This window comes from Etheostoma cragini, chromosome 3 (assembly GCF_013103735.1).
Source record: "Etheostoma cragini isolate CJK2018 chromosome 3, CSU_Ecrag_1.0, whole genome shotgun sequence".
Lineage (NCBI taxonomy): Eukaryota > Metazoa > Chordata > Actinopteri > Perciformes > Percidae > Etheostoma > Etheostoma cragini.
The window spans coordinates 5042141-5069626 of record NC_048409.1 but is presented as its reverse complement, the minus strand read 5'-3'; the positions used below and the strand labels follow the sequence as shown (position 1 = coordinate 5069626).

Genomic DNA, 27486 nt, shown 5'->3' with positions numbered 1-27486 from the left:
TTACCACCATAATAAATGTATTATTTCCATGATTACCACCACCATCTTCAGCCAAAGAGGACATTGTTTCTTCAGTTTATTCTCGCTTTGTCACCCCAGCGGGGGGTGTGCTAACAGGGCTAGCGCCAGGTGAATCGGCCGTGCTAACAACGTCATTTCTGCACTATTTCTTAGTAAAAACCAAAATTAACTAAACCGCGTTGTTTTCTTTTTGCCATATGACGCTAACTGCGGAATTGATATCGATTAGAAAAGTGGCCTCCAACATTTGTATTTTTTCTACGAATCTTTGAGTTAAATGTAAATGTCCACGAGGATCACATTACATGAAATTTAAATTTAAATTGTCAACATTTTTAGAGACCCACCCCCCGAATTTCACAAATCCCGTTTAGGGGAGCCCACAGTGGTGTGTAATCCACAGTACAATGTTCCTAAAGTTGTTATGGGGGGGGGGGGGTTTGAGCCTCTGGTACTGGTACTGGTACTGGTACTGGTGGAGAGGAAAGCTTGCCTAACAAAATCTGACACAAAATATATTTTTTTTATATAATATCGTTTTACACCCATGAGGCTTTCATTTTGAAAAGCTACACCGGAAGCCTTGCTCTAATTAATCTTCCTATCTTGACAGGTGTGGAGGTCAACATGCTATGGATTTGATACCGTCCGGTGCACAGTACGCTGCTGGCGGGGACACACCGCAGGTACTTCCCTCCTCTTACGTTACCCGTCCTCGCGATGTCGGTGCCGGTGCCGCCGTGTCGAGCGCGTGCCTCTGATCTAGATCACAGGTCGATCATATAGATCAGAGCCAGAGAGGGAAGTTTACCTCCAGCGACCCGAGGAGAGAGAGGCGGATAACGCTTTAACTTGCACGGTGTACGGTAAGAAGCTCTGCATTTTCAGTGAATCGTGCAGAAGATGGTGTGCAAATATTGACATGACTGTAGCAGTTATTGCAGGGTGGGATTTATTGTTTGGACATTGGATAGCCTATACATATTAATTTTTTTTATCTGAATTGATTTTTATTTCCAATGAGCAACTTTGATGGGACATAAAGTAGTAGCCTACATGCAGGGCAAGTCTTATACCCTATATAAATATATCTCGCTGTACTTTGCAATATTTCGAAGCACATACAGTTGATCCCCCCCCCCCCCAAAAAAACAAGACTGATTCAATTGAGTTGCTTTTGTCTGCTCAATAATTGTGCTCTATTGCCTACATGAAGTCATGATTGTCTGCATATTTAAATAGTAAGAATATAGGTCATCCACATGTGATTATCTGCAGTGTGAGAACAATAGATGCTGGCACCAGTGACGGGAGTCTAAGTATAGCAGGCTACCTCTCACCACATATTGATATTGAGTCAACTGCTGACACCTGATTGGTAAACCTGTTCTCTGTGGTTGTGTTCATGCAGCGGTTAGTGGCAGCTGGCAGGATGACTGTGCAACCCTGTCTGTTCTTTATATCACCACTAATCTCAGTAGAGCACTGCTGAGGTCTGGCCCGAGGGCTCTCTCATCCAGGAACATTTGTCTGAAGTTAGATATGTGCAGAATTGTACAGAACTTCAAAGGCAAGCCGCTGCTCATACTGTGCTATATGTTTTTTTAATGGAATTCATTTTGGTATTTGGAGATTTTTGGAGCACTCACAAACCAAAGCCTATTATAATTGATGGCTGATTTTATACCTCAGACAAATCTGAGGGGCCAGACGTTACCTCTCTCCTCTGATTCAATGTTAGTTCCCATTGTCAGTCAGAGACGGTGCTCTGAGCCTCCCCCAGCTGCCACTTACATAATATCAGCCGAGGACTGTCACCGTTTAGTGAACAGACGTGGAAACTCTGGCAAAATTGAGCAGCGGCAATACTGAAGGAGGCCAGATTATAACGTTACATAAGGGATGTTTTCCTTCCACTTGGCTGGTATGATGCAGATGGTGGTGGTCCAGAAATAGGTCTGAGTGAAGAAAGAAGGGATGCTGCACACACTATATATTTACCAGTGGAGGAGTACAAAGGCAAGCCTGGAAACGCACAGTGAGGGTACGGATCTGACATTCAATTTATTAAGGGAAATATTTGCATTTCACATAGAGCAAGTTGGCCTTTGTTGCTATTATCCTACTGTTAATGTTCCCAGTAGTATTCATTGTATACAGTGGTGCACACAAGGGGGCACCAGACAATATTACGTTCAAGGGCAGAGTCTAATGTCTTTCAAGAGAGGTGGAGGGGAGATGACTGATAGCTTTCCTTCTGGCTTACCTCATCAGCAAAGTGCACTGTGGCCTTACATGGTTCATTAGGTTGCATCTGTGTAAGAGTTGTTGTTGTGGTGTCTCGCAGACAGACTTACTTAAAGATACGGATGTCGACTGGAAAGAGAGTCTAACTTGTTCATTTCTAAATCCGATGCTATCTAAGAAGCAGGTTTTCACACTGAAGTGAATTGTGATGACTTATTCTGCAATGAAATTTGGAGATACACAGTGTTTCATGTTCAGAGCTTGTTGATTCTGCAGCGTATGGCAGCTGTATGGTGGCAGGGATTTATGATGCATGCACGGTATGAGTTGGCACTGACAACGTTCATTCGTCACTTGGGATTTAAAATGACAAATGATCTGTAGATCACACAGAGCGGAAAGACCTTGCCACATCGCTCCAGATGGGTTGATTTCAAAGCAGCGAACGTACACATGTTGTACGCTGAGCTTGCACTCTATGAGTTAAGGATGATTTGTGTTTGTACCATCAGGTGTTGAATGCAGACAGAGACAGAGACAGGTCACTTCTTTTCTGGCCTAATTCAGTTGTTAGAAAGCAAACCATGTGATCATGATTTTGGAAAAGGGCAGCTTTGAAAATCTTATTAAGATTAAATTCTTCAGCTTTGCAAATGTGCAGTCTGTACACACATCTGCTTTGTAAAATCTTTGTGGTCGAAGTGTTTTGGAAATTTTGTGGGTATGGATTGCACGAACCTAATTCAACCACATGATAATATGACACATAACTACACAGGTCAAGTGAGAACTATGCATAATGAGGTGGCCTTTGCATAAAATGTTATCCTTTGGATAATAGCATAGAAAATCTTGTGGTTCATATGGTGCTTGCGGGAGCTGAAGGAGCACTGCAGGAGCTGTGGGCTGCATCCAAATAAAGTGAGATGATTGCAGTGGGGGCTGTGAAAATCAGACACAACACAAACATCACAATTACTTTATCCCCAAATCACTTGTGAAATGATATGATGCAGCTAGGAAAGTTAAACAGTGAAATCCTTCTTAATATGATAAGCTGACGTTATCAATTAAAATTAAATTGGGAAATGACTATAGAAGTAGCCACAAATTGATATCAAAGGAAAAGAACGATTACGGTAAGAACCTAAACTAAAGCTGTAACCCGGTAAAATGATATTCAGGTAAGCAGTGCTGTTAGATGATGGAGAATAATGTAGTCAGACTGAATCCATCCGCATAAATATCTATTACTCTTGCATTTCCAGGGAAATTGAAAGTCCTGCTCAGAATCAATGAGGGTCAGGGTAGGTGAAAGTGATTCTCAGAACATAAGCTGATGCTGAAATCGTTGCTTGTGACAATGAATGCAATGTTATAATATATAAAACTCTTTGACAGAGCGTAAAACGTGGCTAATTAAAATCTTGTAAAATGTAAATTTCCTGCTAGAATATTATCGGCTGATATTAGGCATTTACATTGACCAATTTAAAAAAATAAAAGTATAATGACAACTAAATGATTCTGATAAAAAAAGAAATAAAAACGGACAGTCAACCATGTTATGAATGTTGGCGTTGCATAGTTTGTCCACCAGAGGGCACTCTACAACGTCCCCGTTGGCAACACTGATCATTTTTTGGTTCAAAGGACTTTAAGTTTCATTTCTTAAAGTTTGCATTTTTATGCATTTTATTTATCACAACTTTAATATATTTTGATGTTCTGTTGTGACAAAAAACAAATTATTATCATATTATTTTAGCGAAAACTCATAAATAACTACAAATAACTAATGTTAGGGAAATCTGTTCATGTTTTGTTACGCGTTTCTATATTCTTTTAAAATATATTTATCAGCCAACATATCGTAATATCAGATTTTTAAATAACCAAATATAAAATATGTGTATCGGCCTTAAAAATCCTTTATCGGTGGAGCTGTATTTCACGCTAACATTATTGATGTCACTTGTTTTGCATCTTGTTTTCGACAAAAAAATGATGAATGTACTTTTGCGTCTGCGTTACCATAAAAACTATTTGACACAACGGCAGAGGAACTGGGGCAGCTCAGGGCTGCTCTGTGAGACGGAGACTGCCTCTTCAATGTTACCTTGTCAATTAATTTCTGACCCCCCCGCTCTGGTTTCTTCACAGCTACAGCCGATTGATGACACATTAAACCTTTCATCCATAGAGCTTAACATCAGCCTGTCCTTCTGGACAACTGCAGGGTGGATGTGCGGAGGGAGACCGATCCCGACCGCAGCGGGTACTACAAGTACAAAGCAGAGGGTTTGGTGTTAAATTACTCGCTGTCTGACAGGTGTTTGAGTGTGTCTGCTGATTAAGCTTTCCAGCTGACCTTTTTGGACCCTTAACAAGCATGTAGAGAGGAACACCACTGCGCTGTCCCCTTCAGGGGTCCACATTGCTACTTTTTTACTGTCCTAATGACAAATATGGAATATTTGATGGGTTTATCATTAGGAACTAAGCATGGAGATGTGTTAATTTGTCCCTGCAGGCATGATACTGTGAGAAGGCTGCATGCGGCAGCCTGGACGGACATGATGGAGGAGGCTGCCAGTCAGCTGGAGAGAGACCATGTGCACAGTGTCTACGACAAGATCGCTCCATATTTCAACGACAGCCGCTATAAAGCCTGGCCCAAGGTACGCCAGTTCCTGCTGGACCTGCAGCCGGGGAGCATTGTGGCTGACATCGGTGGGTGTCCCTTCCAGCAGCTGTTTACCATTTATCATGGAGCTGTAAAGATTAATCGATTAGTTGTCAACTATTAAATTAATTGCCAGCTATTTTGATAATCCGTATTCAGTTGGATTCATTTTTCTATGGAAAAAAACATTGACGCCTGGGAAATTCACCTAGTAGGACGTGCGCCCCATAGTGGCTAAGTCCTTGCCGCAGCGGCGCCGTCTCAGTTCCGCCCTACAAGCCCTTCGCTGCTTCTCATTTACCCTCTTTCTCCACTTTCATGTCTAAGTTATCCTACCAAGGCCTAAAATGCCACAAAATAAATCTTTAAAAAATAGAAAGAAGTACAAATTCTCTGATTCTAGCTTCCTAAATGTGAATATGTCCTGGCTTCCTCTCTCCTCTAGGATAGTAGATTGAATATCTTTGAGTTGTGGACAAAATGAGACATTTGAAGACGTCAGCTTGGGCTTTGGGAAGAACAGATCCACATTTTTCACAATTTTCTGACATTTTAGAGACCAAATAACTCATCAGTTAGTCAAGAAAATTGATCACCTGATTACTATTGACATCTTTCTTTGTATTTTTGTAGTATGTGTGCGTGGATTTCATATGTCTGTGTGCCTCTGTATGTATGTTGTGTATAAGCTTTTGGACACCTTAATTTCCTTTGGGATAAATAAAGTATCTATAAATGTCTGTCCATCAACAGTTAAGATAATCTTTAGTTGAAGCTCTACACTATCACATTGTGCTTATTTTTGGAAAGACAATAAGTCTGTCTAAGTCTGTCTTCTCTTAAGGAGAGGGAAGGAGTATCTGAAGTCTCATCAGACCACTGGTCTTTCCTGATGAGTCACTGGTAGCTAACTGTGCTGTCTTGCCCTCGGCAGGTTGTGGCAATGGCAAGTATCTCCACATCAACGAGGAGGTGTTCAAGCTAGGGTGCGATGTTTGTCGCCCCTTGGTGGACTTTGCCTGGAGCCAAGGACACGAGGTCCAGATGTGCGACGGCCTGCATTTGCCTTACAGAGACGGCTGCTTCGACGCCGTGCTCTCTATTGCAGGTAACAAACACACACACATACACATAGTTAAAGGGAGGTACCACCATTCGTATAGCCTGGAAATCCAGACCCAAATCCGAAAGATTAAGGGTCTGGCATCGAGTAATGGAAGTCGCCAATCCTGAGGGTTGTCACCAAGCGGCGTTTGAAAATCTCAATGCACGCAATTGGATGACACTAAGACCAATCACAACAACACACGGGGTGACGTATCCGGAGCCCTGTACGCTTAGCTACCAGCGGAGGTAACTGGTAGATTAAACTGTTGTCATCTGTTTAGGTCGCCTCTTGCCCGCCTATATCAGATACACCGATGTGATTGGTGCAGTTAAGCTGCAAGGATATAGTTAAAGGAGAATTCCAGTCAATTTTAACATGTACATCTGTTTTTTTTTTTTTATGTGGAACGCTGTCAGTAGACCAAAAAACTAAACCAATCGGTGCTGCCTACACTGAGTTATCCTCCTGCTAGCGTTAGCCCCCAACAGGCTTAAACAGGGCAAATTTTAAATGTGTCTTTAACCTCTAAACATGCTCAAAGTGTCATTATCAGTGCCTACCCATGTGCAGTGATTACTTCCAAGTGAACACAATGAATTTGACTGCTGTAGATGTGACAGAAAGGCATACAAGTTTTTTTAATTCAGCCAGTGCACATACCTCTGTTCATTTCCTGTTTTCCACTGAAGTCCACACTAATTTAAACACGCCTTTCTATCACATCTACTGCTGTCAAATTCACTGTGTTCCCTCAGATAGAATAACTGCACATGGATAGGCCCTGGTAATGATATTTTGAGCATGTTCAGAGGCTAAAAACCCGTTTAAAACTTGCCCTGTTTAGCCTGTTGGGTAGAAAAATCTAGCAGGAGGATAACACGGTGTAGGCAGCACCGATTGTTTTCATTTGTCTCGCTACTGACAGCACTACAAAATTTTTTTAAAACAGAGCTACATGTTGAAATAGACCGGAAATCTCCTTTAAAGAGGAGCATTACTCGATGGCAGAGTAACTTGCTGAGCAAATTCAAATTGTGCTCCCAATACTTTCCATTTGCCTCAAATTAAATTACCTCATAATAATGATAAACCGCAGTCGACCACGAGCTTGTGTGGCCTAGCCAACACTGTGAAATAATTAGTGTGTGCTCCAACAATAGAGTGTAATTGGGAGCAAAGACAGCAGACACCCACACTATTCTTTTGTTTTGCGTGCCATACACAGTGTAGACAATGTGTTGTTATGTTGACTGCAAGAGCTGAATGTGGCTTGACATCATTAATTAATAGATTCCCACACAATTCGGACATTAATGAATGTATTTTGTCACAGTCATCCATCATTTGTCCACCAAAGAACGGCGTATCCGAGCAATAAAGGAGATGGCTCGCACCCTGCAAGTGGGCGGACGCATCATGATCTACGTGTGGGCCATGGAGCAGAAACGCCGTCGATTTGAGAAACAGGACATCTTCGTTCCCTGGAACCCCAACCCCCACTCGCCCTCCGGCTTCAACGCGGAGCACGCCACACCCAGAAGGAGGGCCGCAGCTCAGAGCGCGAGCGAAGCCATAGACAACACCGACAAGCACAGGAAGGTTAGAAGCACATCGTCCGTTGCGGACGAGGAAGACCTGAGCGGCACCACGCCACAGCAGAGCACACAGAGACTGTGGTTCTTCTCCAGGTCTCTGGATTCTGTCTTCGACTTCGGAAGCCTGTCCATCTCCCGCTCATCCTCCAGAGATCTGAGCACTTTATCAACACCCACAGGCGAGAACGACGGAAACAAGGCCAGCCGGCGCGGGAGAGGGCAACGCCTCATCAAGCAGGTCTCCAGCTTCTTTTACCCGCCGTCTGCGATCGGATCAGAAGAGGACGTCTTTGACTCGGTCCCAGGCCTGAACAAGGGACAAAATGATCCCGGAGGCAACAACAACCCCACCACAACCACTAATAACTACAACAACGGCCCAGCAAACCAGACTGTCGCAGTGTCTTTAGTCCAGGATTGTGGCTCTCTGGCCCTTCCAGATCTGGTCCCTTTCCAGGAGCACCTGAAGCCGTCCGGAGACGAAAGCAGAGGAGGGCTGCAGGGAGAAGAGCAGCATCAGAGCACAAGGAGTCCTCAAGGGAGCGAGGGACGGGCGGAGGGCTCCTGCCTGAGGTACTATCACGTCTTCAGGGAGGGCGAGCTGGCGGAGCTGATAGAGAATCACGTCGAAGAGCTTCATGTCAAACACACCTACTTTGATCACGCCAACTGGTGTGTGGTGGCAGAGAAAGTTCAGGTGTGGAGAATATGATTTTAATTTTTACATTTTGCATCAACTCTGCCTCAAGTTTTAGCACTGAATCACACAGATAAAGGTTATTACACCCGTGTGACTAAAAGGTGAATACATCTACTGATGCAGCCATTGCTGAAGGTACATGAAACACTAAACTACTCCACTGCTAAAATTCTCTATTCTCTACTCCAAACCACTGTTTGGAAAATGTAATTTATTATTAACTTATTAGTTTTTAACAGTCCCTAGAGCATTAAATGTTTTAGAGGGTATCACTGTAAGTGTGTTGCAGCAGCAGTGGGGTTGCACAGAGGATGAACAGCAATGGCTGACAATTATAAACTGTACCACGTTTTTTAATTATTTTTTTTTAAGTATTTATTCGATGTCATGAAACCAACAAGCAGTCCCCAGATATCCAGTGTGTGTTCTCTTTTAGGATCAAGATGAGTTTTTAATATGAAACCATGGCGAGCTCCAGAGTGGGTAATGATTTTAACTTTTTATTATTATTTTTTTATTTTTTTTTAAAGAGCATTTCTGCAGGAGAGATGTTTGGATTTTTAATGTTGGCCAAAGAGAAATTTGTAAGAATTAAGTAAACTCTTCCACCTGCAGTGTAAACTTCTTACTTCATTATTTCGTGTCTGCCTGTTTTTACAATCCTTATCCCTGACTGTGAGCTAAACTTACAGCAAGTATCTGTTATGAACTTCTTGGTGGGTCATGTGTAATCCATCATAACACTATCATAAGAAGAGCTCAAAGTTGTGGAGAATATCTTCCAGAACATTTGTGCATTTGCTTGTTGTGTTTTATTCACCCAAGTGTTTCGAAGAACGTGTTGCCAGTGTGTGTGCGCGTGCGTGTGCGCTCGATGCTTGTAATATTTGTGTACTGTCTCGTGTTGAACTAACACCACTGGTTTGTTTCAGCAAATCAACTGCCTCATATACTGTGAATAAACATTGCACTGTAAAATTAATCTGTCGCTGCTTGATGTCAGTGAGTGACATAGAAAGAAACACGTTAATGTTCCCGTTGTTTCACGGACGATGCCTGTCCTTCTCAATAGTGTGGACCAATAGTTTGTTCTGAACGGACACCGGTACCTTAATGTCTCTGTGACCTGATGTAAAGACTTTTGAGTTTGAATTTGTTTTTCCTTATTAAATATTTTGATCAGGAGTATATTTGTGTTGCATTTACTGTCATAAATGATACCTGTAATCATTTGGTGGAGCTTCAGTCAGTAGCTTAGTTTCCATCCACTTGTCAATAAAATGATCAGTTTGGTTAAAAAAAAAAAAACTCGTGAATAAAGTCGGTGAAAGTGTGTTTCCATCTAATGGCTGTAAAGCCAATAAAAACCTGTGCCTAATGACGTCACATGCTGTTTTGCGATCAAATTGGTAAAATGAATTGACATGAGACATTTTAAGGTGTTTCCATTCATTTTTGCACAAAATCGCAGAACATTAAAACATTCATGGTTTGGTTTTAGATGTAAAGTCTAGGTTACCTGTTGGATTATTTTATTTTAGTAACAATATGCTACTGTTGAAATTATTAAATTAGCCTTGGTTTTGAAAGGGCAAAATTAGGGTTACAAAAATAACTTCAAGATCACTTTTCAAGAAATTCAACAAAAAAAATTCTAGACAAAATGGATCCCGCCATCTACCAAAATATAATTTGCCATAAAACATTATATATATATATATATATATATATATATATATATATACATATATACACACACACACACACACACATATACAATTTTGCAGGTACCGATAGTTCGGGAAATGCCTAATATCGGCCGATAATATCAGTAAAGTCAGTAATCTAATCCAAACAGATTATACCGCGACCTCTGTGAGCTATCCCGCTGTTGCACTCAGACTTTAAATCTGTTCTCTTCTCCGCTGCTTTCAGTTGTCATTTCAGGCTGAAGAGATGGGACAGTCCTCCACCCCCGTTCACCTCCAGTTCCCATCATTCCTAGCACCCAGCGTTCCTCCATCAGAAGCCTTGCTCCACATCTTTCTTTAATTTTTTTTAATTTCCAACAAAGAAATTACAGTAAAATAAACAAGCAGCAGCAACACACAAAAGGAAAACAATATGTTCCATCTGTCCGAAAGAACATCACATCCATCCAGAACTTTTAGTCCTTCAGCACCACCACTGGTGTCTGGACTCCATCGGGCCTATTTACTCCTTAGTAAGACTCCTTAATGAAGTTTCTCCTGATTAAGATGGCATTACCAAAATAAAGTAGTCACAAATATGAAGATTGGCTCCTAAAGATCAAGTCTCTGAGGGTCCTCTTGATTCAGGGCATGACGACTTTACATCCGCCACTCCCTCCAAACCTGAAATATGAAGAACATTAATACCACATATGTCCATTGAAAGTTTTGACATTTTGTCCACAGTTGGAGGAAACGCTTCTGTATTAAAACGGGTCATCCAACATCCTGTTAACCTGTACCTGAGTTGCTGCCCTGTGGAGGATGGAGTGCCTGAGGGCCAGTTTGTTGATGTCTCTTGAGTATCCTCCTCCGATCACGGCAGCGACAGGGATCCCCCTGCTCACCACAGTCTTCATCACGTACAGATCTCTCTGATACAGCCCTAGGGGATACTCACAGTCATTCCAAAACATCCAGGAAGGAATTGGAGTAAGAGATGAACCGAGTGGATGTCAAAGTTATCACTCACCTTGGTCAGTCAGACGCAGCCGCCCAAGTTCATCTTCCCAATGAGGGTCGACGCCTGCGTCATACAGAACCAGGTCGGGACCAAAGGTCTCCAGCAGCCAGGGGAGGTGGGCCTCCACTGTCCACAACATCAGACATGTTAGTGAAAAACAAACTATATTCAAGTGACTGTTAACTTAATTGCAATCAATTTGTGTTATGATTTTCATTTAGCTTGCTCGTTTTGAGATGCATTTGAAACCAGCAAAGAGAAAATGGAAAATAAATGTCTAAACTTAGAACTATGAAAAATGTAAAGACATTCATACAAAAAACTGCGTTACTTGGCAGCCCAATATTTGCATCTCAACTCTGACCACATATATTTATTATTACGTATGTGTGTTAACGTGCCTGTGGAGAGGTACTCCTTGTCTTCCAGCCCATCCTCCACGCTGATATCTAGGTCACTTTGTTGTTTACGGAGGGGGAAGTTTTTCCCACAATGCACCGAGAATGTAAACACACACGGCTCCTCTTTGAAAATGAAAGCAGTGCCGTCACCCTGATGGAAGGCAGGAGATAAACACAAAACTACTGATGAAACGGCTGAGCTTATCCACTAGGGAACAAAGACAAACGTTATGACATGTTGCTCCCAGAACGTTAGATTAGCAGAGGCACCATAACAATACCTGATGTACATCTAGGTCCACAATCAGAACCTTTCTTTTGGGCGAGGAGATGCCCATCAGGTATTTGGCGGCAACTGCTAAGTCATTGAGGAGACAAAAGCCGGAGCCGTAGCTTGGAAAGGCGTGATGTGTTCCTCCTGCTGTGCTACAGGCCAGACCCCTCTGCAGAGCGACTTCAGCAGCTAGAACAGTCCCACCTGGCAATAACACAGAAGGACAAGTACATATAGTGGGATCTTCAGCTGTTAGGTCATGCAAAGGCTTGATCTTCTCACCTGTTTCATATCGACAGCGTGCCACTACGCCTTCACTCCAGGGGAAGCCTGTCCTCTTTTGCTCTTGCTCATTTGTCGTCCCATTCATCAAGTTGTTTATGTACTCCTCAGTGTGCACACAGCGGAGTAAAGCTTCAGACGCAATTTCCGGGACCCACACCTACTGGGGAAAAGGAAATTTACATAAACAGGAACATATGAGGAAAAGTACTTCTAGCAGTATCAATTCCTTTTTGCTATTAAATAATCTATCCATATTTTTTCTTATTGATCAATTGCTGTGAAATAGTGAAAGTACCCCAGGGTAACATCTTTAAATGTTAACAGTCCTAAATCAATATCGATTGAGAGTAATATAAAACCAAAGGAAGTCCCATTATTATTAATAAATGTTAAGTGTTAATCTTTTTGACCCGGGAGGACGACACAAGGGTTAACCCAAAATTGAAAATCAACACTTTTGTTGACGCTTTTAATCTGTGTTTTTAACTTTTTCTTACGGTTTTGTCCCTTTTTTCAATGTTTGTCACCTTTTTGACACTTAAAAAAATGTAACACTAACTTATAAACTTTAGTTTTACAGTTATTTTATAGTTTTTATAAACCTCATAGTTAGGAAATCATACCTAATGTTTAAGTTAGAAAAGCTGAAATTAGGAATTATTTCTACTAAGATAATCACAGACTGGAATATGTCAACTTTTACTAAATAATATTTCAAAACCACTTCAATTTGTTTTTGAATAAGACACCTTAAAATTACTGAAAGTATAGATTTGTACTTGCCAAGAGCATTGTGTATGTTATTTTGGGTAATTAAAAAGAACACTGATGTAGGAAAACGGGTCAATTTGACCCGAGGACAACATGAGGGTTAAAACATGCCAATAAACCAAGCCAGACCCTCCTCCGCAGCGCGTGCTAGAAGGTCTGGCAACGCGAGACAATTCTTGGGTTTATATTTCAGCGCTAAGTAATAAAAGTGATCATCCCAATTTTATTTTACTAGTTGAATACCCATGGCTCTCACACCTGTTTCTCTGTAATGACTTGATCTTTGATCAGAAAGTGTAGAAGCCGGGGGAACTTGGCCATAGGAAACCTGTGGTTGGCTGGGAGCTCGCACGCATAGCCGCTGTGATGAACTATGGGAAGGGCGCTGGATTCCTGTCCTCCCTGCAGGGCGGAAAGACTCACTCTAAGGTCGGTTTGAATATAATGCATTGTGTTTTTATATGAATAATATATGAAGTTCTTACTAGTTCAGTATGGAAACACCTACAGGAGGTGAAAGCTACACCGAGCAGCTGTCTGACTTTCCTTCTAGAAAACACTACGCGGGTCATTCTTCTCTGACTGGCGGTAATCCCAAATGACTAACTAGCATAAAACAGGCACATGCTAAATGTAAAACTATAAAATGAGACGTGCTCAAGGTGTCCTCTTTGTTGACGGAAGAGTCACCGTGTTTGTCCTCCATACTGTGATACTGCCATCTGCTGACATGGAGGGAAAACAACATGGAGGATGGTGGTCACAGTGAACCCTTGTGTTGTCCTCCCGGGTCAAAAAACAGACATTTTCGTCCCTTTTTCACTAACACCACCTTACTACCCCTAGTTGTACACGTTCTTTTTGGAGTTCATGGTCAATAACCCTCATTTAATAAGTGTAATGTATCCCTTATTAGTCCCACAAGGGTCAATTTACACTTTGTTATTACACACAGGCCTGAATTACACACACATGACGTGAATTGGCACCTCTCCAGCAACCAGTCCACCACCATACTTTGGTCCGTATGGGGACTTGAATCGGCGATCCTCCGGTTCCTAACCCAACTCCCTACGGACTGAGCTACTGTCACCCAGAGGAATGTATCTTTTTAGATAAAACAGATGTTGAAATTCTAGAATTATACCTTATATTTGAGTTAAAAAAGTAGAAATTATGAATTATTTTTCCTAATATTAAGATCAGAGGAACATACAGATGAGTTTCATCAGAAATGAAAGTTATTACTTGTATTTGCAAAGAGCGTTGTATGGAATCCAATCCTTTTCTGTAGTTATTTGGTTAAAAAGAAACCCATATTTCAGATATAGACATTTTTTAAAGGGGTCCAATTGGACCCGAGGACAACATGAGGTTTAAAAGTACGTGGTGGATTGTCACCATCTCCTCATTTAGACAGAATTCTGCAGATGGTTGAAATGTTTCAGCAGTCTTTTTGACACTGAGCTGCTAATGGTGAGGAATAGCATCCTGTGTGTGTGATCAGGATCACTATGGCTGGTAGTGCCATACTCACTGCACTTTAGTCTGCGTTGTGTGTTGATGTTACTGACTACAGATGGTTATTATGATTAATATTTAGATAGTAATGTTCAGACAGATTATATTTAACTTTGAGTTACCTAAATATTTTCGAAGAGGTACGGCCAGATGTTTCTCTCCTTTTTATTTTTTCGATTTTTACTGACTGGAGATCAGTAATGTGTGTATATATATATATATATATTAGGGGTGGGAATCACCAGACGCCTCCCTATACGATATCATCACGATACGATATTATTGTGATTTTAAACATATTGCAATATTTGCTTTTTTTTATACATTTTTCCAACTTCTAATTTTCCCTAATTTCAAATGATCAACATCATCAACGTATTAACATGCCACCATCTGTTTTATCTAAAAAGGTGAATTTTTCTGTTTGTCCATATCACTTCAATCGTATTGCTACAAATGGGATTGTCAAACTGACCAACACATATATAATAAAAGATCCATACTTTGCGCCTGTGAATCAATACAGTAATGTCACTGAAAATGTTGCAATACTATTCTGTATCGATTTTCTTTTTTCCCCACCCCTAATATATGTATACTTTGCATATTTGTTTCTATATTTTTGCACTTTGTATGATTTTGTTTCTGACTTTCATATAACTGTTTTCACCACGCTTGGTCAGTGCTCATTATACTACTGTGACTAGAAGTAGTTAAATAAAAGATGTCATTCATATAAATGCATGCATTACCTAATTTTAACATCACATACAGGCCTGGCCTCCAGTAAAGAACAGTGGGTTTAATCTATATAATCTTGTGTTGTTCATACATGGTTGATTGTCACCATCTCCTGATTTAGAATGAGTGCTGCAGATGGGTCAGAAAGTTGTATCAGTCAGACTCAGATATGTTATGCTTTCGTCTCCCTGTAAATGAACACTGCTTTTGAAACGTCTTAAATGATGCCCGTCAGGTTTTTTATAACGCCTATGACAGTTTGTCATCATTATGAAGTAAAGTATCACCACTGACTCTCAAGAAAATGTATTGACGCTGACATATGCTTTTTATTTATCTGAATGGTATAGGCACACATCATATTCAATCATGGACTCCACCTTCTCTTTCCATACTGACATCTAATCCATCACCAAATCAGCCTTTTTTCATCTCAAAAACATCACCAGACTCCGGCCATCTTTATCTAACTCCATTGCAGAAACCCTCAATACATGCTTTCATAGCCGTTTGGACCACTGCAATGGAGTCCTGTCTGGGGTCCCCAGCAAAACCCTACACAGGCTCCAGTATGTCCAAAGCACATCACCCCAACCCTCACCCACCTTTTCTGGCTCCCAATTAAGTCCTGGATCAAATGTTAAATCCTCCTACAATGCCCTCCATGCCCTTGCCCGACAGTACCTCTCCGACCTCCTCCATCCGTACAACCCACCCCAAAACCTGCCGCAGACGATGGCGCTCTCTCCATTCCCCGAACCAGAATGTGTACCTTTGGAGACAGAGTCTTTAGTGTCATCCCTCTGGAACATCCCTGCAGATATCCAAAATGCATAATCCCTGGAAATATATATATATATTTCTGTAAAGTGTCCCAAAGTTTTTTAAGGCACTATATAAATAAAAGTTATTTATTATTATTTTTATTATTATTATTATTACCGCAGTGTGAAAAGCAATATTTAAACTCCAACTGGCATTTTGAAGGATCGGCACTAAGAATTATTCACCAAATGTAAATTTGGGTGTCTTTTTATTTTCGTTTTACTTAAACATTCTGTTTTTTAATCACAACCCACCAAAGCATTTCTATCTGTGTTTTCTGGTCCAAAATAGTTACGTGAGACAATGAGGTTTAAAGTTCTTCAGACGAAGACGTCTTCTTCTGCATTATTCGGATCTTTCTGAGAGCAAAGTAAGGATGAGTGGAGACCCCATGCAAATTAGGTGATACATATATTTTAGTCTAAAACTTAACTCTTTCAGTTTGTTTCCTCTTGATTACACATGATCAAAGCTCTTTTGACATTTAGAGTTTCCAGCTTTCAACCAATGACAAATTGCTCATCCTTTCTAGTGTATTTACACGAGAGTAGTTCTTTTCTCAGCATTGATAAGATCCCCTCTCCTATGTTTGTCAGTACCCTGACCACCTTTATGCGCTCCTCCTCTGTCCTCCTCTGCAGCCTTCAATGCCAACTCCCCTCCTGTTAAGCCAGAGCATGCTGTGGCTGAGTGGCAGAGGATCATTTAAGGTTGAAGATGACTGTCTTCACTCCCCCATGTTACAGTATAAAGTGAGGGCTCTGCAGAAAGGTAAGTCATTCACTTGTATTTTACAATGTATAGAAAATGTTTGCATTTTCACATATTGGTGTTTTATTTGGATGCAAAATTGTTTCTTTAGCTTGAAAACGCCATAGTTTCCTTGAAACTATAATGGCCTGTGATTAGATTCTTTTGTGTCTGGCTTTGCCTCTCCATCTGGCTCTGTTTCACATTGCTAGCAGGCAGCTCAAGGCACTGTCTGGCGTACTGTTGGCTGTGGAGTTCTCCCATGAGAGAGAGAGGTAGAGAGAGAGAGAGAGAGAGAGAGAGGAAGAGGGAGAGAATTAGTGCAGCCCCCACTGTATTCACAGGCAGAAAAGAAAAAAAGATGAGAGCGTTGGCCCCAGGTGCAGAGGAGGAATCTCCTCATAATAGGGAGAGGAGATTAGAGGTAACATAAATGACTGACTTCAGCTTATTAACACATTTCAAATAGGGCGAGGGGAAGTAGAAGGGGGACTCCCTTCTCAAATGAAAGAAAAGGGAGTAGTATAATAATCAATTGTTGACAATAAGAGAAACTCATAAGAGTGGACCACTCTTTTATAGAAAACAACATTGGCATATAGCTTACTGTAGTGTTTAATTTTACATGTAAAATTTTCACTTGAAGCATATAATCTGCCTCACAATGAAACCCTGTCCATCAATAAAAGGGTGAAAAAATACTTTGGGGAGTGTGTTGGTGTGGGGGGGTGGAATTCACATCAGCTGTGGGCTTGTCCATCAAGTGGTATTTCAGACTGGACGTGCTTCGACAACAGCTCAGTTCACAACGACAAAACACACAGATCCCTTTGGTCTTGGCAGTGGAACCATTTGGCAACTTTTAAAAACTGAACTTTCCATTCAGGATCTCATTGGCGTCCATTTTGGCGTTTCACACTCGCCACCCACTCAAAACATAACGTTACTACTCTTTGGCCGGCTCGCAAGCCCGAAGAAGTGTGTGCTGCGTGCCTGTTGTTTTGTTCCCGGTCTAGCTAGATCCGGGGTAGTAGTTACTACTGTAGTTGTTGCAACAGCATGTGAAAAAAACTACAACGTTTGCAAGACCAAAAAGAACGTTAATCTCACAATGAAAAAATGTACGCCGTTAATAACACGTCTAACGGACAGCACTAATATGCATATCTTAATAGTCCAAAACCAAAGATACTAATTTTATTATAATACAGGACAAAGACAACCAGTACCTATTTACAATTGAGAAGTTGTAACCTCAAACAATTAATCAATTCAATAAAATAGTTGCTTAACGATCTTCTGTCTATCCACTAAAAGATTAATCGATTAGCTGTTTCAGCTCTAGAACAGACCCTTCTAATCAGTCTACCATGCAATGATAAAGTAACATTAACAAACTGTGATTGGTGAGGCAAATTGAGCAAGTTTCAAGAATCTGCTCGAAGATTTCCATACCATTCAGAAATCAATGAAAACCAATGGCTGCCATGCATCCACCAATCTAAAACCGCAAAGAATGCATTGGAGGAAAGTCAACAAAATGTCAAATGTGGATAATTCCTTGTAAACACTTTGCAATCATCCTATTTCTGTTTCTGATTTTGATTTGTCGTAGGACATTTTTGGCATGCTTTTACATTATTTTGCACCCTGGAAAGAGAAACCACAGCTGACAGTCAGCTGTAAGTGAGCAGCTTCAGGCAGCTGCTTTCAAGGCCTCTGCCTCTCATTCCAAACAAAGACAAAAGAAGAGGCTGACAACTGCTCAGCTTTGATCTAATTTTCTCTTTGGGCAAAATAATAGCAGGCAGACTTAAGTCAGCCCTCTGAGTACAGTTTTTTATACTCTCAGCAGCTTTTTGTTGTCAAATTATTTCAGGTGTCACCAAGTTGTTTCCTTGCTTTTACGGTTGATACACCAAAAAGCCCCATGTAGACATGATTCAAAGAACTTGTTGGACCAAACATATTGTACATCATCCACACAAGGACGGGATCAATAATTTGCTGCACGCAATGTGTGTTGAATAACCCCGTTGTCTCTGAATAGCCCTGTCATTTGGACATGTATTTTCACGTTGCAGGAAGCCTACACGATTTGTTGTTTGACCCCAGTAGGGGAGTGGGCGTGTGCGATGTGTGTATCAGACACTGGATTCAAACATACCTGTCAACTACTCAACTCCCAATCATAACATCAAGCCCCCAAAACCTCCCGTCCTCACCCTCCACCTCACAACTCACAGCGGAAGGAATTCGCCGGTTGATTGCGAGTGCTGGCAGAGCGTGTTGCAGCAGGTGAGGACGGGTGTTGTTGTTGGAGTGAATTTATTTGTACAGTAGCTGCACTCTGTGTGTTTGATGGTGACGGCCTGCTGCCTCGGCCCTCTGAGGCAATCCCCCGGTCAAATGAAAGGCTGAACTGATTCACCTCTCATCATCCCCGTCCTCCTATAATCACATGGCTGTGGAATCATTGTGCACATATATAATTTACCATCGTTTTAGTTTACATCTCCCCTCGTTATCACTGGAATTAACATCTTCCTAGCACCACTCATTGTTTGGGAATGTCCTTACAGCTGTTAACTAAGCTCTGGCAGCTTGTTTTGTGGCGTGTGGTGAGCAGCGGGTGCTACACTCACGTGTTGTCAGAAAGCAGTACTGTGTGAGCCAGTGAAATACCAAGAATTCATGAACAAGAGCAATGCCAAGAATATGCACTCATACAGATATTTGGCAAGTTCCAAAGTGTTTTTTTATTTTTTTTAGATCGGATAATTTTGCACAATTAACAAATATACTAGTTCTTTGGGTTTCTGTTAAATTGCTCTGCTGGTGTTTGATCATCAGAGGTTCCAAAGTTCAGTATTTAATTAGCTTTATAACTTCAATTCCAAATAAATCAGGCACATTATACTAGTAGCCAAATGTGAATGATTGGACGACCTAATCGTCTTTGAATTAGAGTAATACACCTGCATTTATATAAGTAATGGTTCTCACTGGATATTATGGATGCAGTTGGAGGTATGACTCTTATGAATTCCACAAAACGTGCATGCCTATAGTATTTGGACTATGCCCAAATATGGACTTTGGGCATCTTGGAATATTTTAATGGATACATATTGATTTTACATTAAATTAAATAAAACCCTGGGATTTTTGGTGAGTTTTGGTGCTGTGGGTGCGCATAACTCTAATATCTAGCTAATGCAAGAGGGCTATAAGAGAATCAAGTGCCAGAAAATAACAATATAAGTATAAACACTTATACACAGTATGTATTAACAATAAAAATAATCAAAAAAAGAAAATAAATAAATAAATAAATATAAAAAATAAGCAAATATATATTTAAATAAATATAAAAAATATACAAATGGAAAAATAAAAAATAAACTTCATGAGCCTTGACTTCATCATGGATCTCGTCACCTGCTGAGCAATAAACCTCTGTTTCTTATCTGATATGGTTGTTCCATTTGATTTTCTCTAACTATCCCAATTGTTCTTGTTTGCCCTGACCAGTTGCTTGTTATCATAGCTGATATTTTTAGTTAGCGGTTTAGGTTGCTCTTTTCTGGAAAACGGAATAAGACATGTGTTTATGTGTCCAGTCAAATTGGGAGATCACCTCCAGAACTCTTAGCTTTACATTTGATGATAGCTCATCTATGAAAACAAGGAGCAGTTTGTTTGTGACCAAAACACATGAATCTGAATAGTGGAAACATTAAGGCCATTATTGTTGCACCCACAACAACTCTGTGATGAGCTGATCACCTCTTGGGATAGACAGAGTGAGACTGCAGAGAGAAGTAATAATGCAGAACATCTGCCAAATGGCGCGTGGTATGCAGGGAATCCAAAGGGGCGTCGGAAAGCAGCAGAGATATTGAGTCAGACTGTGGCATTGCTGGAATGTTTTCTAACGATGTTTGCTTTTTGCAATGCACTCGTCTGTGTTCCACAGACGGGGAGGTTCATGTTACATAAGAATGCTGCGAGCAACAGCATAAAAAACACTGAAGCAGGTTTTACACATACTATCCTTAGATGTAAATGCAGCATGATGTGAATAAGCGTTAAAGAAAAGTCATGCATTTCCATACAGTAGATGTACTTTACCCCCTGTCATTTTTTGCTGCCTTAACAGACTGATGCTTGTTCTGTGCAGCAATAACATGTTGCGTTGCTGGCAGGCAAAGGTGCGACTATACAGCCACATGTTTCAGCAACACAGCTGGCTCCATTCTTTTCCCCTCACTTTAATCTCACTGTGCCATGTGAAGACCACAGGCACTCCAGATCGTCTGTCCCAGCTTGACAGCCGTGTTGATACCACTGATAAGGGGAACAGGGAGAGAAGACACAGCAAGTGAAATGACAGCACAGAATGTGTTTCTCCTCATACACTGTAAAACGTTCTCACAAGCCGTAAACCATTCAATGATTGGATGCAGTGACTGACTGGCCCTCTGGAATTTGGGCAAATGGGCCACTACAGATATTTTGTCTTAATTCATTTTGAAGTTATGTTATGCATGCAGCCACAAATATTCAAGATTGTACTTCGGTGGGGTGTGTGGAAAGATTCACATAGCTAGCTATTGACAAAAATAGAACCGTGTGTTGCACATGCCAGGGCTGTTTTTTGATTCCAGTCCGTCATTGGTCGTTATTTTTTAAAGGTGCATTAGGTAAGCCTTAAAAAAACTAACTTTCTGTCATATTTGCTGAAATTGACCCTATGTTCAAGTTGAATTACATTAGGCAGATACTTTAAAAGTGAATCTGGCTCCTTTTGTTCAGATGCACCAATCAGGGCCAGCGGGGTTGTCTAAGGCCATCTACACACTGGCTGCGAAAATCAATATACTGTTTGTTTTTTTCACAGTTACATGTTATGGTTTAATTCTTCCTTGTCTTGTCTGTCCTAATGTTGTTTGAATTGCCATGTGTTGTGATTTCTGCTGCAACATAATTTCCCCATGGGGACAATAAACATGAACGAAAAAGCATTGATGTCAAAACCTAGAGACTTTTAAACAACAATAATATGTATTTGAGTCAAAATGACATATAAACATCAACTTGTCAACTATCTACTCAAAAGACCTCTTGTAACACCGGTAACAGCGTTCTTGCTCAATATCAATATCAAAGCCAATACCAAAGATGGTCACTTAGACACCAATGGATGGGAAAAGAGGGTCCAGGTGGAAAAACACAGAAATTACCCTTGAAAGTGTAAATCTCTAGAGCGGGACGTGTAACCGATTTCTTTTGTCAGCAACTGTTTGGTAGTTAAACAACTACTCCAAGGATTAATATTTGTAAAGTTGTGGGTTTCGTGAGAGAAAAATTGTGAAAATGGTTTCACCAGAGGCAGATATATCCTAATTTTTATTTTGTTACATAGTCTCCAAAAAATGTTTCTCATAATCTTCTTAATGTACATTGACAGCGCATTTTTGTTAGACTCTCTCTTCCTGGTAAGGCCTCATGTCTTTTAAATTAATCTCAAACAGATTTTCACTGCAGGTTCTAATAATGCATTTTAAAGTAAATATTACTAAAGCATACTGTCTTCAGATCCAACACAATTAGATTAGAGCGTAAAAGATATTTGTGAGAAGTTCCTATCCAGTGAGTGTATGTTAGTACCAAGATGTATGATGAATATTTTTTACAGTGTATCAGATGGCTGTGTGTACTCCGGGTTGAAATATCTTGCACAAGCTTGAGTCAGAATGTTACTTGTGTCAAACCTGTCATATTTTCCGAGGTGTAAAACGCAAACAGAGCAGCAGATATTCACAAAGAGAAACAAATTGTTTCATAGATTCAAATGTTATATCAGAAAGTGTATATATCCAGCCTGGTTTGAGATGAATAATTAATTGAAAAAGAATTTTTGTACCCTGAGGTGTTTCAATTCTTTAGTGAACGGGTCATGAACTCTGTCAATTTCCATCTGTTAAACTATGCTAGCGGAAGTGAATGGTGGCCAGACTGGGAAATGGCCATTCTTATCACTCTGTAAATCAGCCAAAAACAAACAGTAATATCCTCAGATTTGCTTCTTTCTGGAGATGTTGGCAGCCCGCTCCTCTGCCTGCTGAGGATATGTGTCTGGGCCTTGGTATGTCTGCCATCTCTGGCAGACATTGCCTTGGCAGTCAGGCCACCCCTCACCCCCCAGTCCTGTCTTTACATAGTTGTTGTCACAGCATTGATCTGCAGCAGGAGGCCTTGTCTTGTTTCCATTTGATTCACACACCTGTGTTACATTTAGCATTGATACTGAGGACTTGTGATGCATTATACTTTGTATTTGAGACTCATGTCAAGTCAATATCATTTATATAGCCCAACATCACAAATCAAGTTCCTTAACCCTCATGTTGTCCTCGGGTCAAATTGACCCGTTTTCCTATATCAATGTTCTTTTTAATTACCCAAAATAACATGATTGATTCCACACAACGCTCTTTGGCATGTACAAATCTTTACTTTCATTAATTTTAGAGCATTTGATAAAACAAATGGAAGTGGTTATGAAATAGTATTGAGTAAAAGTTGATATATTCCAGTCTGGGATTATCCATCAACATACATTCCTTTAATTTTAGTCTAAATAATTCCTAATTTCTGCTTTTCTAATTCAAACATTAAGTATAATTTCCTATGAATGAGGTTTATTGACCATAAATTCCAAAAATAACTGTAAAACTAGTTAATAAGTTAGTGTTATGTAGTGTTAAATGCCAACAAAAGAGACAAACATTGAAAAAAGCATCACAAGGGTTGAAAAAGGGACAGAAACTTAAGAAAAAATACATGAGTTAAAACGGCTTTAATATTGGTAACACTTTACTTGACGATATCTACGTAAGAGTGACATGACACTGTCATGAACACATGACACTGTCGTGACACAGTCATGATGACACAGTCATGACACAGGCACACTAACATAACCATAACCTTGTCATGACACACTCCAATGACACTTACTAAAAGAAGCGTTACGTCATAAATGTTTATGACTTGTTTATAATGTTTAAGACACGTTCATGACAGTGTCATGTCACTCATATGTAGACACCAAATAAAGTGTAACCTGCACAACATACGATACCCTCTTTACTCTTTAGACCTCCAACTCAGGTAAAGGAAATTTGACTTTATCCAATACTTTGGTTTATGACTAACTAGCAAAACATATGACATTTTTATGAACCTCAGCTGTACTTTGAGGTGACTGCTAGTAGGCAAACGTTGGCATGTAAACACACAGTTTGACAGTCTGGAGCCAAGAGACAGAGCTTGGTGTTTGGCCATCGTAAAGGGACTAATTTAAAATTCACAGAGACCTTGTACTCTTTTACTTCCTCCCTGCTGCTCTCCATCCCATGTGGAAGCAAAGTCAGTGTTTTTCTTGCATTGACACAACCAAGGCTGGGCAGACAGGGCCTCCCAGGTTAGCTTGTGAGAACATCCAGCTGTGTTTGAGCAGAACTGTTCTCACTCCCGTTGGCCTTCGACAGTTCACCTGTACATCTTAGATCTGGCAGAGAAAATGCTGCCATTCATTAAGTGCAGCCAATTGTGTAATAGTTTTACAAATGTATTTTATTTTTTTTTTTACCTCTTTCTGTCTCTCTTCTGCTCCTTGTCTTTCTTTCACCTATACCCTATTAGGTAACACTTTATTAAGGGGTGTTTATAACACTGACATCTGTCTCTGTTATTATGACATGACGTCCGTCATGTAAACGAAGGATTCATTTTGTGTGTGCATACCTGTTGTGTTTAAGTATCATTTGGTAAATTATGACACTTTTAATGCAAAGCGCAAACTTGACTTTAACAAAGACAACAATCCCTGTGTTATGAAAACTTGACATTAAGCAAGACAGTACAACATATCGATTTCTTTGTTTTGACAACTTGACATTAACCTAGACAACATAACCTGTCATAAATACGTCATGACAGCCCCAATTATCAAACTTCAGTAAACTATTTAGCTTTAGGTGTTAACATTGCATTAAAATGTCATTAAGAGGTGGGCTTTTACAGTGGCTGTCATGAGACCATTATAGTTATGTCATGAATATTTTTCCTTGACCTAACGGGTTACCCACAAAGGTTGCCTTTCTCAGACAAAGTAAACAAGCCCAGAGCACATTTTCAGCTTGTGCCTCCATAGTCAAGTGCACACATTTATGTGTGAACACAACCTAAGCAAGAAAATTGTTTTAAGAAGATGTCTTTTGGTCTACACTTTGAAAATGACTTTTTCAGGGACCTTTCTTACATATGATTAGTTGGCAAAAGCCCAACCTCTTGTTTCCCTCCTGTTACCTTTCTATATTCAGACAATAGTGGAAATGGAAACACAGGTATCCAACAAGGACATCAGGAATGTCACTTGCTCTAAGCAAAAGATCCGGCAACAAACACACGTTTGCACAGATAAGCCTACCTTATCCAACCGGTCTATCAGTGGATTTATTGCAATTGCATAACTGCCGTGTCAAGCATGGCTCTTTGAGTATTCCAGAATTTTTCAACCTTTTTGTAATTCATTACTTGTATCTAAATTTTATTGACAAAATACTCAAATATCTGCAGATTTATGTAGTATATTTTTAGAAGTCAACACAGTCTGAAGAAAACAAGGCCGCATTATGGGGATCTCCATTTATGTTTTCAGAGCATAAGGCAGAGGCTGTGAATGTCTTTTATCAAAAAAAGGAAAAACCAGGGTAAGCTTTGAAACATTAGTGAGAGAGAATGACAGCCATGGGCAAAATATTCACTGAAGGAGAGAAGTAGGTCAGCCCCAGGCCAGAGGTCAAAGTGGATCCAAGTGTTGATTTGTGGTCATGGCTTTACACCTCTCTCCTGGTGAAGAGACTAAATGAACACGTGAATAAACAAATGAATGTGTTGTACCCCCAGTGGTATAACTGTGAAGTCAGTCATTCTTTCTTCAGCCCTTCAGTTCTATCAGGGTGCCCAGGGGCTGCACACACAACACGTCCACAGCCAATGAACAAGCAGATGCTCACACATGCCCCTATCATGTTCACTCTCTCACTTTTTCTCAAGGTTACCAACAATCTCTATGCTGTACGTGGGATACTTGGCTCTTCCTACATGCATTTTTAACTCACACTGAATGTAATGTAATTTATTTATTTCAAGACAGGGACAGCGCACAATAAAACATTAATCTTGTACTACAAGAGAATATGTGTTGTGCCAGGTTCTAGCAGATTGCTATTTTCCACCTGTATCCCCGAGCAAATCACAAGAGGAAATTGTTTATTAAGAAATGCTTTTGCAAGATCATTTTACATTCATAACGGTCGGATGGAAATTGCTTGCTGCTCCTGTACGACTGGTCATGAATGATAACACTAAAAAGAAAGTAAATACTACAAAGATATTAAAGGATGAATTTGAGATGAAGATATTACTCTTGAATATATATATATATATATATATATATATATATACGTATACGTATATCATATATATATGTTTGGATATTCCCTACATTTTCTAGTATATTTTTGCTTGTTTTAAGACACAGAATGGGAATAAGCTATTAATAATGAGTGATTTGCCCTAACATACCATTCAACATCCTATCAGTTCATAATATATAATGTGGCACCGCGACTTGGCCCGCTCCTAACTTGCACATTTCTAAATATAGTGTCATATAAAAACTACTAAAGGATTTTGATTTCAGTTCAGGATTAAATCCTCTCGGGGAGATATCATCTTCTATATTTAACATGCTCCATTAAATCATGGCACTTCCCAGCTTTCCCCTTCCACTTGAAAGCATTCCTCGGCCTGGTGTTTTGAAGCCATGAGTCAGGGCTGAAGTTCATCTCGCTCCTGCACAGCTTGGGCCGGTGAAGTCAACCATTCCTCACAGCCTGTTTGTGAGAGCTCGAAAGAAAGCCATTACACCTTGTTCTTTTACCGTGCCAACCACTGCTGCTCCCTCCGCCTCCCATCCACCCTTTCCCTCCCTCTTTTCTCCCTCCACCCTCTGCCTCCTTTCTCCTCCTCTTTCCATCTCCCAACGAGTACACACACTCCCTGCTCTTACGCATATTCTGAATGGTTTAGTCAGTGCTAACCGAACACTCCTGCAGCCCCCTAGGAAAACACAAGGGGAAGGGGGTGGTCGTTGTGATGACAAGCTTCCCAGTTAGCAGAATAGGCCTATGGGGACGTAAGTGTGGCTCTGCAAGGGGCAACCCTCTCCGCTCTTACAGGGACAAGCCTCACTGCCACTGTTTTGCCATGCACTCTGTGACACTGTTTGGGCAACACACACAGCTTTTTTCCACCCAACAGGTGAGTCTTATTTTTCTGTTTCCCTTTGAATCTCCCTGGTGTCTGCCTATAATGACGAAACAAATGACATCTCTTAATGTTTTCACTTTGCTAATCGTCCTTGGCTGAGTTGAGAAAGTTACACTATATGTTGTTTCTGCGTGAGAAGACTTGTTCGGGACATTTTTGTTGAAAATGTTCCAACGCTGGATTTTTTTTTTCTTCCTTCACTCCTCTAAATAAGTTGTGGTCTTGGCTTGCCAGTCAACACTTCCAGTTCATTTTCTCTTCTCTGTGACTTCTTCCTTCTAGTTAAATCTGCCTTGCATTCATTTGAGAATAATGAGAGCCTCTTTGCATAGTGCTTTTTTTTAAAGAGTGGCTTCTTGGAAGGAACCCTAATCTTGTGTACACTCCCTTCACATTCACCATGTGGGGACATGAAAAATCAAAGGCAGCCCTTTGGTCA

At 40.5% G+C, this 27486-nt stretch overlaps 3 protein-coding genes across 7 annotated transcripts in view; 2 read left to right on the top strand and 1 right to left on the bottom strand.

Annotated features, from left to right (window-relative positions):
* Positions 1-618: 618 nt before the first annotated feature.
* On the top strand, positions 619-9539 carry trmt9b (tRNA methyltransferase 9B). 2 transcript variants are annotated; one of them, XM_034866582.1, is made up of 4 exons: positions 619-887; positions 4802-5001; positions 5889-6062; positions 7396-9539. In XM_034866582.1, exons 2-4 carry the CDS (start codon positions 4845-4847, stop codon positions 8367-8369), a joined length of 1305 nt encoding a protein of 434 aa, XP_034722473.1. In that variant the 5' UTR covers positions 619-887; positions 4802-4844; the 3' UTR covers positions 8370-9539. The 2 variants fall into 2 exon arrangements, with proteins under 2 accessions (XP_034722473.1, XP_034722474.1); XM_034866583.1 differs by lacking the exon at positions 619-887 and adding an exon at positions 1869-2065.
* Positions 9540-10594: 1055 nt separating this feature from the next.
* Positions 10595-13532, bottom strand: hdac12 (histone deacetylase 12). 2 transcript variants are annotated; one of them, XM_034866597.1, is made up of 8 exons: positions 13289-13532; positions 13062-13205; positions 12030-12189; positions 11755-11951; positions 11474-11624; positions 11082-11198; positions 10852-10994; positions 10595-10732 (listed from the first exon to the last, which is right to left on the bottom strand). In XM_034866597.1, exons 1-8 carry the CDS (start codon positions 13373-13375, stop codon positions 10709-10711), a joined length of 1023 nt encoding a protein of 340 aa, XP_034722488.1. In that variant the 5' UTR covers positions 13376-13532; the 3' UTR covers positions 10595-10708. The 2 variants fall into 2 exon arrangements, with proteins under 2 accessions (XP_034722488.1, XP_034722489.1); XM_034866598.1 differs by lacking the exon at positions 13062-13205 and having other exon boundaries at positions 13289-13508.
* A 3108-nt stretch (positions 13533-16640) lies between these two features.
* The window catches only part of stard13b (StAR-related lipid transfer (START) domain containing 13b), an 88688-nt gene continuing 77842 nt past the window's right edge, over positions 16641-27486 (top strand). Inside the window, exon 1 of one of the 3 annotated variants that reach the window (XM_034866315.1) lies at positions 16641-16661. The gene's annotated coding sequence lies outside the window, so the exon portion shown is untranslated. Of the gene's footprint in view, positions 16662-26772; positions 27039-27486 lie in introns of those variants that run through there. The other 2 variants (XM_034866314.1, XM_034866316.1) reach the window with 2 other exon arrangements.

Coding starts and splice junctions, on each gene's coding strand:
- hdac12 (XM_034866597.1), bottom strand. CDS start 13,375: ATGACCCGCGTAGTGTTTTCTAGAAGGAAAGTCAGACAGCTGCTCGGT. Junction 13,206..13,288: donor GGTGTTTCCATACTGAACTA/GTAAGAACTTCA, acceptor TCCGCCCTGCAG/GGAGGACAGGAATCCAGCGC. Junction 10,995..11,081: donor GCTGCGTCTGACTGACCAAG/GTGAGTGATAAC, acceptor AGTATCCCCTAG/GGCTGTATCAGAGAGATCTG.
- trmt9b (XM_034866582.1), top strand. CDS start 4,845: ATGATGGAGGAGGCTGCCAGTCAGCTGGAGAGAGACCATGTGCACAGT. Junction 5,002..5,888: donor GAGCATTGTGGCTGACATCG/GTGGGTGTCCCT, acceptor TGCCCTCGGCAG/GTTGTGGCAATGGCAAGTAT. Junction 6,063..7,395: donor CGCCGTGCTCTCTATTGCAG/GTAACAAACACA, acceptor ATTTTGTCACAG/TCATCCATCATTTGTCCACC.